General features: G+C 34.8%; 2 protein-coding genes across 6 annotated transcripts; one reads left to right on the top strand and one right to left on the bottom strand.

Moving 5' to 3' along the window:
• Window positions 1–588: 588 nt before the first annotated feature.
• On the bottom strand, window positions 589–8,957 carry LOC127153487 (gastrula zinc finger protein XlCGF57.1). 2 transcript variants are annotated; one of them, XM_051094543.1, is made up of 4 exons: window positions 8,896–8,957; window positions 8,163–8,397; window positions 3,893–4,525; window positions 592–1,913 (listed from the first exon to the last, which is right to left on the bottom strand). In XM_051094543.1, the coding sequence occupies exons 2-4, from the start codon at window positions 8,245–8,247 to the stop codon at window positions 1,099–1,101; spliced, it is 1,533 nt and encodes a 510-aa protein (XP_050950500.1). In that variant the 5' UTR covers window positions 8,248–8,397; window positions 8,896–8,957; the 3' UTR covers window positions 592–1,098. The 2 variants fall into 2 exon arrangements, with proteins under 2 accessions (XP_050950501.1, XP_050950500.1); XM_051094544.1 differs by lacking the exon at window positions 8,163–8,397 and having other exon boundaries at window positions 589–1,913; window positions 8,896–8,935.
• A 1,821-nt stretch (window positions 8,958–10,778) lies between these two features.
• LOC127153492 (gastrula zinc finger protein XlCGF8.2DB) lies at window positions 10,779–15,874 on the top strand. Of its 4 annotated transcripts, XM_051094564.1 has the most exons (4): window positions 10,873–11,241; window positions 11,393–11,535; window positions 14,104–14,172; window positions 14,460–15,874. In XM_051094564.1, the coding sequence occupies exon 4, from the start codon at window positions 14,501–14,503 to the stop codon at window positions 15,362–15,364; it is 864 nt and encodes a 287-aa protein (XP_050950521.1). In that variant the 5' UTR covers window positions 10,873–11,241; window positions 11,393–11,535; window positions 14,104–14,172; window positions 14,460–14,500; the 3' UTR covers window positions 15,365–15,874. The 4 variants fall into 4 exon arrangements, with proteins under 4 accessions (XP_050950519.1, XP_050950521.1, XP_050950518.1 ...); XM_051094562.1 differs by lacking the exons at window positions 10,873–11,241; window positions 14,104–14,172 and adding an exon at window positions 10,779–10,859; XM_051094561.1 differs by lacking the exon at window positions 14,104–14,172 and having other exon boundaries at window positions 10,880–11,241.
• The last annotated feature ends 1,375 nt before the right edge of the window (window positions 15,875–17,249 follow it).

Genomic DNA, 17,249 nt, shown 5'->3' on the forward strand with positions numbered 1-17,249 from the left:
ACAGAATGTACTTTACAAAGATTTTATGTAGAAAAGTGAATCACAAAAAATAACTTTAGCTCTGTTTTCACAGAGAGGGTCACAAATATTCAAAAATGTGATACTATGAGCAGCTACTATGGTGTTTCACGAGTTCGCCTGCCCATCCAGTCCTGATGAGCAATGGTAAACAAACTTGGCTTGCTGTCCTTAATGGAGGCTCGAACCAGAGGCTCCATTAAGGAACCTTGAGCGCAGAGTTCGACCCCCCCATTGCGATATTATCTAGAGGGAGAATAACAGAACCAGAGGAGGAGAAGGAGAGGTGGAGGGATGCCGGAAGAACGGAAGCTGGGACGGTGCAATGAGAGCTGCTTATATAGGCTTGTAATGATGGAACTTTAAATGTAGCTGTATTTTGCTGTATGTAGCTCTATTTACTTCCATCCAGTTATGGTCTTTCCTCCTGATATACTACATCAGGGATGCAAAACTCTGGCTCCATCTCTGCTTAATTAGCTGGATCTGGTGTGTTTAATGATGGTCAAAGCTAAACTCTGCAGGGCTATTCTTCTTTTTAAACCCAAGAAAAGAATGAAAAAGAGTCTTGAGGGCTGGTGAAATAATTCCCTTTCTCATGAATTCTTATGTCAAGTCAGCCAAGTCAACTTTATTTTAATAATGCTCTTTATAACACAAACTTCGTCAAAGCATTTCAAAACAATAAACAGAAAAATTCAGATTCCGCTGTAAAGAAGTTCTGAAAGATAAAAGTGTCATTATTCAGTTCAAGTCAGTTCAGATCAAAAACTGTGAAGCTATTAAGAGTTTAAAATACTGTAAACAATTCTACAAAAGACAGCAGTGTAGTTATTCAATTAGAATCAGTTCAGTGTTAAGTAAATTCAGTTAGGTAATAATGTCAATGTTGCAAAATGTGATTCAGCTGTAAAGCAGCTTATGTGAAACTCAAGATTTGCTTTGTTTCTGGAAGTCTTTCCACAGCAGATGTACATGATGTTCCCGCATGATTCCTAGGTTTTTCTTGACTGTAAAACTCATTCCACACTGATTTTTAAACAGGTCCCTCTTCAGTGAATCTTCACGTGGTACTTAAGGTTACCTTTTCAGTTCAAACATCTCTTCAGTGTGAATTCTTCTCATGTGGGCTTCAAGGTATCGTTTTTGACCAAAACTCTTTCCACACTGAAGGCACGTATAAGATTTCTCTTCAGTGTGAATTTGCATGTGAACTTTAAGGTTTCGTTTTCGCTTGAAAAATTTCCTACACACATGGCAGATGAAGGGCTTTGTTCTAGTGTGAACTCTAACATGATAATTAAGGTTTGATTTTTTGTTGAAACTTTTTCCACAGTGTTTGCAGGTGAAAGACTTCTCTCCAGTGTGAATATTCATGTGGATTTTAAGGTTTCCAGGATAGCTGAAACTCTTTCCACACTGATTACATGTGTATGGCTTCTCTCCTGTGTGAATTGCCATGTGCCTGTTAAGGCTTCCTTTATGAGTGAAATTCTTTCCACACTGTTGGCAGGTAAAAAGGCTCTCTATAGTGAGAATTCCACACTGAGCAGATCCGTTAAGCTTCTCTTTATCGTGAATTGTCATGTGCCTGTTAAGGCTTCCTTGCTGATTGAAACTTCTTCCACACGGATAGCACGTAAAAGGCTTCTCTCCAGTGTGAATTCTTATGTGCCTTTTAAGGCTTCCTTTTTGACTGAAACTCTTTCCACACTCAAAGCAAATGAAATAATTCCCAGTTCCTGTCTTTTGAGCACTTTTTTGTGTAGAAGTCTTTTCAGACTGTAAGGAGCAAAAAGATTTTTCTCCGGTAAGGAAATTATGAAGATTCCCATACTGATCTTTCTCCTCACCTTCATTCAGTACTTCCGTCTCCTCTTTTAGTGCCATCAGGTCTAAGGTGGAAAAACAAATAAAAGTTAACACCAGTTTAATGGCACAAAGCAGTCAACATCAAAACATGTAAATATGTAATGCATATATGCTAGATCCTACACCAGCGTTTCCAAATCTGATCCTGATTGGCTGGTTTCCTACAGAGTTTAGGCTGGCCATTAAACAACTAATTTAAAAAAATCTAGATAATCTAATGACTGAGCTCAAGAAATCTAGATATAGACTGATCTTAATATACAATCATTATGTGTCCGGTGGAAAAATGCAACATATTTAGAGAGAGAGAAGAAAAAGAAAAGGGGACAAGCTCCCCACTCAACCATCAGATGAAAAATGTATCACATATTAATTCCTTGTAAGGTTTTATTAAAGGAGGCAATGATGTTAGCCAATTATAAAAGTGAACTGTTTCACTGATACTGAAAAAAACACCCCAAAACTGACTGTTAAGCTCAACTACAGCATTCCAAGCATTTCTAGTCATTGTAGACTCAACCCCTGATATGTTGCATGTTGACCAGTTGACAATCATTTTTAGATTTGTCAGCAAGGAAGGGAAAGTGGTGGAGAGATTCATTAGTTTCAAACCATCACCCCCTTGTTATCGAAGATGTTCATGTCTTTCTTTCTTCAGTCGTAAAGAAATTATGTTTTTTGAGGAAAACATTTCAGGATTTTTCTCCATATAGTGGACTTCTATGGTGCCCCAAATTTGAACTTCCAAAAAGCAGTTTAAATGTGGCTTTAAACCATCCCAAATGTGGTTGTAAACGATCTCAGCCGAGGAAGAAGGGTCTTCCTCTTCCACCGAAACAATTGGTTATTCTCATAAAAATAATACAACTTGCATACTTTTTAATGTCAAAAGCTTGTCTTGTCTTACTCTGCCTAAACTCTGCTTTTTTCGGTTCATGACAGTTAGGGTATGTTGAAAAACTCCCATCTCATGTTCTCTCTCCACTTCAAAATCATCCTACATCACAGTTTTACCTTTTTTGTTCAGGGTGCTTGATTTTCTTTGCATGGTGACTTTGCATAGACTGGGTCGGTACTTCTGCAGTGATGCAGGATGATTTTTAAATAATTTGGGAGAAAACTTGAGGGAGAAAATACGATTGGAGTTTTTTGACATACCCTAACTGTCTTGAGCCAGAATACACAGAGTTCAGGCAGAGTAAGACAAGACGAGCGTGTGAGATAAAAATAACCAATCGTTTTGCTAGATAAGACCCTTCTTCCTCAGCTGGGATCCTTTACAACCACATTTGGGACCGTTTGAAGCCGCATTTAAACTGCATTTTGGAAGTTCAAACTCGGGACACCATAGCAGTCCATTATATGGAGAAAAATGCAGAAATGTTTTCCTCAAAAAAACAATTTCTTTATGATTGAAGAAAGAAAGTAATAATGGCGAATCATGAGGATGAGACGCTCTGTAGTACTTAAAAAAGCTGCTGGTACACACAATACTGATTGTTGCTTTTGATATTGACCTTTTTATGTTTATACAAATATTTACACTTAAGATATTTGCTCAAAATGTTTAGTTTAGTTGATATATAATAAGGGCTTAAGCCGGTCTGGCTCAGAACCAGCCAAAGCTCAAAGGCAGACATGAACGCTCTAATCACACCAGTGTGACCATACACGTCAAACAGATACATTACGCCATAGTCCCTTTAAGACAAGTCATTTCACTCGGCTTCCATTTTTGAAACACCTCTAGGACATGCATCTTTTTGAATGGGGACACATTAAATTCTCCAAAACTGTTCACTAAGCTCACGATTACGTAGTTAGCGGTTATGCAGTGACTTGACTAATCAATGACTGGCTCTTTCTTTTAGAAGGCAGGGCTTATTCACCATATTGGGTGTTACACTTTCTCCCATTGATAAGTAATAGGAGTGCAGCCTTCCTACATATAAAGTCTTTGTTTACATCCATGAGTGTGAACAAAATGTAAATGGCTTCTTACCAGTGTGAATGTTCATGTGTGTTTTAAGGTTTACTTTTTGAGTGAAACACTTTCCACACTGTGGGCAGGTGAAAGGGCTTTCTCCAGTGTGAATTCTCATGTGAACTTTTAGGTTTGAGCGTTCAGTAAAACGTTTTCCACATTGTTGGCAGGTGAAAGGTTTCTCTCCAGTATGAATTCTCATGTGGACATGAAGGTGTTGTTTATATGTAAAACTTCTTCCGCATTGAGGGCATGTGTAAGGTTTCTCTCCACTGTGAATTCTTATGTGGTTTTTAAGGTATAATTTTCGAATGAAGCTCTTTCCACATTGTGGACAGGTGAAAGGTTTCTCTCCAGTATGAATTCTCATGTGGACATCAAGGGTTTGTTTTTGTGCAAAACTCCTTTCACATTGAGAGCATGTGTAAGGCTTCTCTCCAGTATGAATTCGTATGTGGTTTTTAAGACTTGATTTTCGATTGAAGCTCCTTCCACACTGCTGACAGGTGAAATAACCTCTGTTTGCTCTCTTGTGAGCTCCTTTTTGTGTCTTGTCAATCTGTGAGCAACTAAATGATTGTTCTCCAGTTATGAAATCATGATCTTCCGTTTTATTGAATTCTTGACTCTCCTTTTTCAGTGACATCAATTCTAAAAAAAAAAAAAAAAAAAAAAGACAAAGGCAGGTTAAAACCACAAAGCAACAACCTTCAAAAACAACAACATGTACACTAGGAATGTTTCACAAATTAAAACAAATTTGATTTTCTAGTTAATATTAAACTAGTAATGACATGATGTTGTCAGAACAAAAAAGGTGGAACTCATTCATGTGGTGTATTTGGAAAGACATGGAAAACGAACAATGCTTTCAACAGAGCCACTAAAAGGGACACAGTTAGCTACTTGCTACTGGTCGCTATTACATTTCAGTGCATACAAGTTCACTTGCCACATGAACAGAGTAAGGAGAGATGACTGATAGGATGATGGTGAATTAATTACAACTAATGAATTACAAATATTCACATTATAATAATTAAGTACTCTTTTTTTGAGTAGTTTAAAAATTGTATACTTTTACTTGAGTACATTTTAAGTGATACATCACTTAAAATGTATTTTTACTCTGTTATAGCAGTGTACAGCATTTATTATAAGGGGGTAGAATTCACAGCTCAGTACTCAATACTCATGAGTACTTTTAAGTAAGCTACTCATTTACTCAGGTAATTTTTTGTACGAGTACTTTTTACTCTACTCACTCTACATTTTTTGGAATGTAATGGTACACTTTCCACCACTGCTGAGCACCACTGACAAACATCTAGTCTTGTAAAATGTGTGGTAAGTACTGCAGCTATGTAGCTCTGTAAACACAAAGTACTTGTGATTGCGAATCTCGAAATTGAAAGTAAAAAGCTAGTGCACATTCAAAAGCGGTTCCCTGATGCACATAATTTATATACAGTACAACTAACAAACAATTTGTGAGAGAAAGCATAGAAATATATATTTTCTTCCCATCTCCTATTCATTCCCTTTTGGGGATTTATAGTAATGTTACACGTCTTTTTCTTTCTGAAGAAAGAATTCTGAGTCTTACACATCCCTAAGAGAAGTGTAAAATATTTTGGATTTATTAGGAAGTTAATAGTTAATAAGGAAACACTGATTTCTTAAGTCAGGACCACCCATACTATAGCCAGGGCTGTATTTAGCCCCAACAAAATGTTGCAAAACATTTTTTTAATGGAAACGGTGGTGCATTGAACACCCTGTTCTAATGACGCAAGAGTTGCAGCTATGGCAGCTGAGAAGGCCATTCTTTGTGTTATTTTAAAGAATTTTCAGAGTCTGATGAAATCGGTATAAATATGTGTTTAATACTGCAAAATAAGCTCGATGTTACAGTCACTGCCCTTACCGTCCAGAATAAAAGAGAACATCACAATCAAGTGAAGGGATTTGTGGAACCTGTTATTGCTAATTATTGTGATCCAACATTTGCGTCACATTTCAGGTGAAAAACAATCCACTTCTTACCTCCGAGACTGTGTTATAATTTATATGACCTTATTATTTTTATTGTGAGTATTAGGCTTATCATCATTGCTGATCACTGTTGCGCTATGATGTTGTAATATTTACCATTATATACATTATATAATCAGAGGAGTATAGAAAAGTTTATGTAAGTGTCACTCCACAATACAATAGGAAAATATATAAATATGTATAGTATTTTGTTACATTAATCAGTGTCTAGTACACCTTCCTAAGGAAAGGATATGGACCAGAAGACACTGCAATTACTACATGATATTTAAACAGACATAAAGAAGTTACAGATCTATACTTGTGCTCTTATTATTTCAGTTTTTTTTGCCTTTAATGTAAATAAACCCGTGCAAACAATATACTTGCTCTTGTGAACTTATTTTGATGTTAATTACATTTACTTACAAATTTCCACTGTATATAGCAGTATGTGCATCAATGTGTATACAACAGCAACAGCAAGATTCTCCTAGTAATCAATTCTAATTTAAATTATTCTATTTCTAGCTCTTAATTTTTTTAATACCTTGTATTTTCTTTATCATTTTTATGTGAAGCATTTAATTACCATTGTGTATGAAATTTGGTATAGAAATAAACTTGCCTTGCAATGAAGCTAAAACATAAACAACTACAGCATGTTGATATGCTATATTGTTACTATAAAACTCTTACGAAAAAATGTCTTCTAATTTCTTCAATTGTTGTGTATACTGAGCTGCAGCAGACACATTTGTAAACGACTTTACTTGGACACATTGTGAGCTTCTCTTTAATACTGCACGGTTTATTTACATGTTGCTGCTGATTGGGCTGACATTTTTTGCACACCCACCAAACAAGATAAAACTTATCTCAAACCCCATTGCACACCGTTTCCAGAAAACATGTAATTCAACACATTGCGATTCTTTTTCAAATCGATTCTGAGCTTAGTTTCAAACAGCACTGCTTGTTTCCAAATCCTTACACACACTAGAACCTAAAATAATCATTCATACAATTTGAACAGGTTGAAGCAAATTACAAGAGTGTTCACAGTGGGCTGTAATTACATTAATCTTGCGTCATAAAAACATTCTGAGCCAAGGTGAAATTACATGACTCAGCCGAATGCACAAATGCTCTTCAGCACTCTTCTAAAAACTAAATTAGAGCGCCATCTGCTGTTAAAATCTAAGCTCATCAATTCCAAAAAGGAATGCGATGCATTCGGAAAATCTCAGAATCGATCCATGAATCAATTTATCGTTGCAGCCCTATGTATGAAGAGATGTTTTATCAGACACAAGTATGGAGTGCCACAGGGCTCAGTATTGGGTCCTCTGCTTTTCTCCTTGTATGTGCTTCCTGAGAGACATTATTTCACTTTTATGCAAGTAATACAGTTTTTTTATTTCCCCACATTTTGACAAAGTTTCTTATCACTTCTCAAGCAAAGTCGATTTTAAAAATCTGCAAATTACACACAAAGCTTTGAATGGCTGAAATTCCTCAGTACTTAAGCAAACTTCCACTGTATTATACTCATTTTTAACATTCTGGCATATATGTTTTCCCCTGTACTACAACTTTTTAAAAGCTTTCATTGTCTGAGACTCAGGCTTTCTGATTAACGTTTCAGCCAAACATACACAATCTTATGTCTGATATTTCCATCTTTGGTAATATTGTTCTTGAAACCTATACATAGAACCCCTTCAATATGACACCCAAATGACTGCTAAGCCAAATACAGCAGAATCTATCAATAGCCAACCTAAAATTGAAGCCTGAAATAGTCTAGAAACTTAGAATAAAATGTGAAAAAATAACGCTGAACACATTTCTGATTTCTTTTCTTTGATTTCAAGTGGATAAATATTTTGTTGCAATGCTGCCCACATACCTATACATTTGAGCCACAGCTGCACTGTTGCATAATTAACTGATAAAAATGGTTTTCAATTAGAAATAGACATTGGGTTTAATGTTACACAAAATATATTTGTTTAGGAAATGCATGGTATTTTTCCCAATAATAACTAATGTAGTAGAATCTTCTCAGGTTCAGTTGAAGGCAGTATTACTATTTGTCTTATCACGTGAGGTAAATGTCACGTAAAACCACTTTAATTAGGAGACTCATATTACATTCTACAAAGATAAAAAAAAATCATTTCTGTAGAGCTGGACATTTTATTTCAGTATCAAATGAGTGAGTTCAGCTTCGAAAACGAAAACCAACCTGTTTGTTCCTCAGTTTCTTCTTGTTTGACTCTGAATGCATCTTCAATGTTCATGTCTTCACTCTCCTCTTTAATAGACACCATATTTATAATACTGTGTCACATGGATCTCAGTTGCTTCAGCTGGAGTTTTTCTGTTTGGGCACTTTGTTTTTTACAAGTTTAGAATAACTAAATCTTTGGGTGTGTCTCAATTAGCTTCCACTCGTAAGTCAGTGAATGGACTTAAATAGCCTGAAATAAAAATAAAAATAAATATAACAACTCAAACTTAGAGCAGCATATTGATAAAGGAACACATGCGAACTATGTATGTTTCTTATTTAGAAATTCATGATTTTTAACAGGTTCCACTTCCATAAAAACATTTGCAGTTTGTTTATAAAAGTTGTTACACGTTTGTGTTTGTGTTCTCGTTGTATTTAGCAGCAGGAGTCGGACAGCGAACGGCGATTCAAACGCTTCGATTCACTGAATCATTTTGTGATGCAATTGATTCCATTAACTCGGAGTTTCGAAAAGCTCCGTTTCTCTCATCACGATAAACTGATGCATGAGATAGGGAGCGAAATGAGACGCAGCTTTTACTCACGTGCGGATTATTTACACAAACTAACACTCATAAATGTTACCCACAGTATTACAATGATACATTCAATACAAATATGCCACTCAACATCGCTTGTAAAAAAAAAAATACAAAACTGCCTGATTTTGTATAAAAACACAAACCTTTCTTCAGCCAAATCACAACAGATACGGGAGCGCGGCTCAGACCTATGACGTCACATCACCAGACCAAAATAAAAGTTCAAAATCCCAATATAGCAGAGGAATTCAGAGTTCATACATAATTAAATGCAGATTGACCAATGATGTGCTGAAATATTAAAAAATAATAAAAGAGTGTGAGATTCTGTCTAAAAGTCACAGCTATGTTTAGGTGCAGAACGCTTTAATGCCAACCATATATTAAAATGGAAAAAAAAATATATATATGTTAAAATATAAAGTATTTAAAATAAATAATATAAATAAAATAAAATAGAAATCAGCGTTTTTCCCCAATATGAACATATTATGAATTTACTAATATATTTGTTACTATTAAAATGAAACATATAAAGTTCATTTTAGTCTAAACGTCTTGTTAATAGAAAAATGTATAACAGTGAATTCCAAGAATCAAAATAAAGCAATTAAAATGTGTTAAAATATACTTAAATATAACAACTATAAAGATAACCATAAAATATGACCAACATTATACAACATTGTTATTTGTTTGTTTTTGAAACAAAACTTGGTGAAATGATTGTAGTGTGTGTGTATACATTTCCAGCAGATTTTAACAATACCATAATTATATTGATAACTATGATCATACCATTTTATCTCTGCTACAAAGAATCCTTAGCTCTTGAAAACAAAAAATCAAATCTTTAGATTTTTATAAGATTAATATTATTTCTTATTATTTTATTTTTGTATATGTAGACATAATCACTTTGTTAACCCTTAATCCACGTTTTATCGATTTCCTTACATATCTTTTAAATCATGAAAGATTATTCTGATATATTGATCTCTCTATTTCTCATAAATTTTCCCAGTGGAAGCCTGGACAATAATATTTTTTAAGGATTATTGGAGCCTAGAGACAGCTAAAGCAGGGTTGTCTGAATTTTTCTGCTGGAAAAAAAATGGCTACATCTTTGAAGGCCCAGCAAACAATGACCTGGTGGTCTGCCAACGTTTTTTGTGCAGCACAAATTCAGCGACTTAACATGGTCGGACCACCATCAGCTAAAAATCTAAAAATGCTGGAAAAATGGATCTAAAAATGCTGTTGGTCTGCTGGTGTTTTTTGGCACGCCACCAGCGGTTTGCCTCTGTTGGTACACCAGTGGCAATGGATAGTCTGTCCTCTGTCCTCTTACATGACTTGTTTTTTAAATATTTTTTATGTGTTATAATGATTAACTAAATTTAATATAAAATTACAGCAAGCATGTTTTTAATTCAAATAATTTGAATGCTCACAAAAACAACAATATAAAATCTTATAAAAATAACAATAAATTAAAAATCTACAAAAGCAAGTATTCTCTGATTCCTTTGTCATGTTGACATTAGGCTGAGCATGTTCGAGGTCAAAATTAATTTCTCTTTAGCCACTACAAGCAAAAGGACAGATGTTCAGATTTATATCTGTCTGCAACACGAGTAACACAAATATGTGTATAATTTTATGTGTAGATTCAGAGTAATTCAAGAAATTCAATTATAAAATGGTTTTAAGTCATCCTACATTAAGTCATATTAAGTACTCCTCCTGGTATTGGAAGCGCTGGAATGAATGTTTGTATGTTTTTAAATAGTGTTGTGATATGTCTATATATATATATATATATATATATATATTTGTATTGTTTTGTATTTTGTTACTTTTGTGGATATGGACCTAAGAGTCTGAAATAAAGGAACAATGACTAGTCACTGTAAAATACTACAGCTGGGGTGACACATGCTGGACTTGAAAAAAGATAGCTGAGAATCTACTACAATAAAATCCTACTAGGACCTCTGACATATGTTTTGTTGTGTATGGGTTTCTATGCACCTTACATGACTTTTATTTTGTTCTGGGGGCATGACGTCATATGAACGCTCCCCGCTCTTGAGTCTGAAAAAAGGTTGGTGTTTTTAAGCATTTCAAGTGTTTAAATCGATAGAAAACCGTTCAGGCAACTTTATAGTTTTTATAGGCTTTGTAAAATTAATCATTTATCATTTAATGTAACATTGTAATGTGCCATTTAACATTTCGCTCGTGAATTAAGTTTATTATTCGGTCACTGGCAAGTAGTGATGAGAGAAACGGAGGTTTTTAAAACTCCGAGTCAAATGAACCAAACGATTCACTGTTTTGAATCGCTCGAATCAGCGCACGATGACGACACCTGCTGCTCAAAACAGTGAAAATGTTGAACAACGAACACAAACGTGTAATGACAACTTTTACAAACCAACTTTTACAAACCAACTTTAAATGGTTTGATGTGGAGTCTTTTAAATGTAATCTACAAATTATTACACACCACATACAAATCTCAAATTAACTTATGTAATTTGTGTGTTATTTATTTTGTTGTGTTCTTAGTGTGTTTTGGCTAACCAGGTCGTTTAAGTATATTAACTCTTACTCTAACTTACTTTACCTTACCAGTGTGCTGACTACTGAACTAGGGAGCTGATTGAGACACACCCAGATTATGATTATAAAGATGGCGTTTATTAAAGAGGAGAGTGAAGACATGAAGATTGAAGAAACATTCAGAGTCAAACATGAAGATACTGAGGAACAAACAGGTTAGTTTTCATTATCAAAGCTGAACTCATTCATTTGATTCTTATTAAAATGCCCAGCTCTACAGAAATATGAAGAGATATAAAATAAATACAAAAGTAGCTGAAACAAAACCATCATTTTGTGTAACATTAACCCGATATTTACTTCTGATTGGTAAACAAATGAAAACAGTATCTAACAAAAACCTTATCTTGAAAAAAGTTTTAATCTTGACATTTGTAGTCTAGAAGTTATTTTTTCTATTCATCCTCAAAAGTGCTATACTATCATATTAACATACCTGAATGTAAATAGCAGTACATTTTCATTACAAGTTATAATAAAAGTCGTATGTTAGAAACACCAGCCTACTTATAAAATAATAAAACATTTCTTGGTAGAGTCACTCCATGCTATTTATCTTTCTTCTTCATTTAAAGATCGTTGGTAAATAAGATAAAAAATAGTGACCAGAAACATAACATGAAGAACTGCAGCATTAATAAAAAAAAAAAAAAAAAATCAAAATGTTCATGATTTTGAGCAACACAACCCATTGATATCCTAAGTATAAATATATAAAAATGAAAAAGATAAAAAAAAAATTCCATACAGAAATTAAATACAGTAATCAAATGTGGAAAAAAACCCACTGTATAGTCTTCACTGTGTAAATTAAATATACATTGATTAAAGGAGAACTCCACTTCCAGAATAACAATTTACAAATAATTTACTCACCCCCTTGTCATCCAAGATGTTCATGTCCTTCTGTCTTGAGTCGTAAAAGCATTTCAGGATTGTTCTCCATATAATGGACTTCATTGGTGCCCCGTTTGACTTACTTGCACTTCCTTAGTCTTTGCGTGTTCGCTTTGTAAACACTGGGTCTGTAGTTCTGCGTGACCTTTCGACGTGATTCAATGGTACGTAGCATCATGGACGCGCATCCCAGAGCCTGTGCTACATGAGCTTTTGTGCTTATATTTTTATTTTTATTTAAAAAAAAAAAAAAAAAAAAAGACTCTAAGGGCTCTAAACGATCCCAGCCGAGAAAGAAGGGTTTTATCTAGCATAACGAATGATTTTTTGAATAAAAATCTGTTATTTTAATAAAAATAATACAATTTATATCATTTTTAATGCCAAACGCTCGTCTTGTCTTACTTTGCCTGGACTGTTTTTGTTCCAGTTCATGAAAGTTAGGGTATATAGAAAAACTCCCATCTCATGTTCTCCCTCAACTTTGAAATCATCCTATATTGCTGTTTTACCTTTTTTGTTAAGGGTGTTTGATCTTCTTTGCATGTTCACACAGAGTTCGGGAAGAGAAAGGCAAGACCAGCGTTTGAGATTAAAAAGTATTTAACTGGTATTTTGTAAATGAAAATCATTTCACTATATAAGACCCTTCTTCCTCGGCTGGAATGAAGAATATGAAGAAAAAAGCAGAGATGTTTTCCTCAAAAATAATAATTTCTTTACGACTGAAAAAAGAAAGACATGAACATCTTGGATGACAAGGGGGTAAGTAAATTATATGTGAATCTTTGTTTTGGAAGTGGACTTCTCCTTTAAGATTCAGTGAAACAGCAGAACATTTGTTAGGCTGCTATCACTTTAAAACTGAAGATCTAATATATTGAGAAACATTTGATTACTTTTCCCAAATGTTATGGTCACTTAAGACATAACTGAATGCATTTAAGTAAAAACTTGCCAAGAGGGACATTTTAACATTATTTTTGCAAATCTAAAACAGTGGCCTATACTTGTACGTTTTTCACACCGTATCAGATCATGTGCACCTGGGGAAGCATCTCTTTTAGCAGTTCAATACAAACAATTTTTTTTAGTTTTAACCATGTTCTGCATATACAAATAGTAATGTTACATGATTTAACTGATTTGGATGTTACGTAGGAAGCACAACAGTGGACCGCTTTAAATGACAGGAACAGAATAGGTGTTTTCATAATTGTTGGAAGCCAAAATAAGCATTGTATTAACTGCACAGCTGCAATGGTTCGAGGGCTGTATGTAACTTGTGTACTTTATGTATGGGGAGGATTGGCGCTGCTGAAGTGTCTTTAGTTTCACATCGAATTTGGAAAATGCTGTGGCCAGTAACTATTTTCTGTACAGTCAGTCCTCAGACTAAGATGATGCAGACAGTGATCAATTGACTACTAAGCGCTCTAGCTGCTGAATTTTGAACCAACTAGAGCTTAGTTGTTGATCCTGCAACATTTACAAGGTGAAAGAAGGCTATGATTCAAAACAAATGAAAAAAAAGGCTATTTGTGAATGCAACAACAAAACAAAGTGACTGTAACAACCATTATTATTTTTTAAGATATATTTTGAGCTTTTTTTGTGCCTTTAATGGACAGGATAGTAAAGAGATGACCGAAAAGTGCTGGGTAGAGAGAGGGGAGCGGGATTAGCAAAGGATGGGATTCGAACTCGGGTCGCCACGAGCACAGTTGTGCTATATATTGGCGCACTAAACACAAGGCTATTGCCGCTGACAGTAACAACCATTATTGATTGTGGAAAAGATAGTAATGGTACATCTCTCCATCAAGATCTAGATGGGTGGAGGTCCTAAAGAACGAGCATTGGGTCCTAAAGAAGGCAAATAAATAACAATATTGGTAAGAGGTTCTAAGCTTACAGTTTACACCTCTTTCAGTAGTTTAGAAGGTATAGGTTCTAGCATACACATGTTTGGATTTGATGCTTTTCATGTCTAAATGTTTTGATGTCTCTTGCTTTATGCCATTACAGGGATAGTTCACCCAAAAATTTAAATTTTGTCATTAATTATTCATACGCATGCATTGTAGTACTCTCGATAATGGCGGCCAACGGTGATTTTCATTTTTGGGTGAACTATTCCTTTAAGCTGGTGTTAACTTGTATTTGTCTCGTTTCACCTCAGACTTAATTGCACTAAAAGAGGAGAGTCAGGAACTGAATGAAATGAAAGAGAAAGATCAGAATAAGGAACATCATGATTTCAAACCTGAAGAAACATCAATTAGTTGCTCACAGAATGAAAAGACTTCCTCACCAAAAAAAGCTCAAAAAACACAAACTACAAACCATAATTCCCACATGAGAATTCATACTGGAGAGAGACCTTACACTTGCTCTCAGTGTGGAAAGAGTTTCACATATAAGGGAAATCTTCAGACTCATATGAGAATTCACACTGGAGAGAAGCCATTTGGATGTGATCAGTGTGGAAAGAGTTTTACACAGAAAAAAATCCTTAATGTCCACATTAAAAGTCACACTGGAGAGAAACCTTTCACCTGTGAACAGTGTGGGAAGAGTTTCTCATTAAATGGAATTCTTCAGACTCACATGAGAATTCACACTGGAGATAATCCATTCACATGTGATCAATGTGGGAAGAGTTTTAAACAGACAAATCATCTTTATGCACACATGAGAATTCACACTGGCGAGAAACCTTTCACATGTGATCATTGTGGAAAGAGTTTCAGACATAAATTAACTCTTAATAATCACATGAGGATTCATTCAAGAGAGAAGAATATCAGATGTCATCAGTGCGAAAGGAGTTTCACAGACACGAATCACCTTAAGAAACATGTTAAAATTCACATTGGAGAAGAGCCTTTCATGTGCCATCACTGTGGAAAGAGTTTCTCAAATAAAGGAAACCTCAAGGCTCACATTGGAGTTCACACTGGAGAGAAACCTTTTACCTGCAAACAGTGTGGAAAGACTTTCAGGCTTAAAGGAAACCTAAAGATTCACATGAGGATTCACTCTGGAGAGAAACCATTCACGTCTTCATTCATGTCTTCAGTGTGAAATGAGTTTCTCGTATAACAAAGACCTGAAACATCATTTGAAAACTCATTCTGGAAAGAAATTGAAATTTTCCTCAATGTGACAAGAGGTTTAGAAAAAGGGCCAATTAATATCGGAACACAATTCAATTGTGGTCAGTGTAATAAAATATTTTTTTGGCTGCTTCACATAGATGCATGTGAATGTTATGTAAATGGTGAGATCCTGTTTGTGTTCCTTGTGTGTGACAAGAAAAAATGCTGCGTGAAATCAAGTCCATACACTATAGCTTTTTTTGCATTCATCTCTTTATGCTTCACTATATATTTTTTTGTATTTTCTTTTGTGCATATGTACTCCTGTGTCCATACCTGACCATCTTCTTTGAAGTAGTTTAAAAAATTCAGTGATTTTGGTAGATTCCCCTTTCATTTTGACTATGCAAAGTATGTCACTTAATTCCATGTGTTGATTCCTCTGAAGTATTTATCAAACTTGTACCTTGCTGTGAAATGCAACAATGTAACTGGAAGATTATAAATAAATCAACCTAAACTGAACAAAAGTACATGTTCCCATTGATTCTAGGCAGTGATGTAGTACAGCGTTTTAGCAGATATACGGCGTATACCCGCTTCTTTATCAGTCGGCTTTGCATATACCCGCTTCTAAATCCACTCTGATGTGCATCATTCATTAGCCAAAATCATGACAGTCCACCACATGAATAGCTAATTCAGTCGCATGTGAATAAATGCAAATATTCCCTAAAAACACCCAGTAAAGACAGTAATGCGGTCAGGACCTTGGTGCTGGCTTCCCCTGAAATATGTTTGATGATTGCGTCTGATGCGCCTGCTCTGTCCACTCCTCTGCCCCAGATGCTGCCTGTTCATGCTCGAGAGCATGTCAGGGGAGGTGCCAGAGTGGTAAAATAATAATTCTTATTGATTACTAATTTGAATCAGTATATTACAACAAAATTAAATTATGCATATAAACACTTCTTCAGGCACCACTACACCACTGATTCTAGGTGTTTTTTAGCTTGTCAAGTTGATTTAAATTTCATGTCGTAACATATGGATTTGTTTACCGACTTCCCACAATTATGGAAAATATAAAATTAAATGTGTGACCATGGACCACAAAACCCAGTGTTTAGTAGCATGGATACATTTCCAGCAATAGCTAAAAATACACTGTATGGGTCAAAATGATAAATTTTTCTTTTTTATGCCAAAAATCATTGGGATGTTTAGTAAAGATTATGTTCTGTGGAGACATTTTGTAAATTTCTTACTATAAATATATAAAAACTTACATTTTGATTAGTAATATGCATTGCTAAGAACTTCATTTGGAAAACTTTAAGGCGATCTGTATAAATCTCAATTTAAAAAAAGACCCTTATGACTGGTTTTGTGTTCCAGGATCACATATATAATTTTAGTTTTGATCAGGTTTGAAATATTTTTTATCAGCACAGTTCATTCTTTGTTGTGTTTCAAGTATGCACTATGTACATATACTTATTGCAGGGATGGGCAACTTCGATAGTGACGAGGGCCAGCATTTTTTCTCTATACCAAGGCGCCAGATTACTAATCCACGCCTTCAAAACTCTTACTCAACTTCCTTTTTGTTGAAGGAAATTGAAGTATAACTAAAGGAGAAGGCCACTTCCAGATCAAAAATTAACAGATAATTTTCTCATCCCTTGTCATCCAAGATGTTCATGTCTTTCTTTCTTCAGTTGTAAAGAAATTATGTTTTTTGAGGAAAACATTTTAGCATTTTTCTCCATATAGTGGACTTTAATGGTGCCCTTAGTTTGAACTTCCAAAATGCAGTTTAAAAGCAGCTTCAAACAATCCCAAATGAGATTGTAAACGATCCCAGCCGA

This window comes from Labeo rohita, chromosome 22 (assembly GCF_022985175.1).
Source record: "Labeo rohita strain BAU-BD-2019 chromosome 22, IGBB_LRoh.1.0, whole genome shotgun sequence".
In the NCBI taxonomy this organism is placed as follows: domain Eukaryota; kingdom Metazoa; phylum Chordata; class Actinopteri; order Cypriniformes; family Cyprinidae; genus Labeo; species Labeo rohita.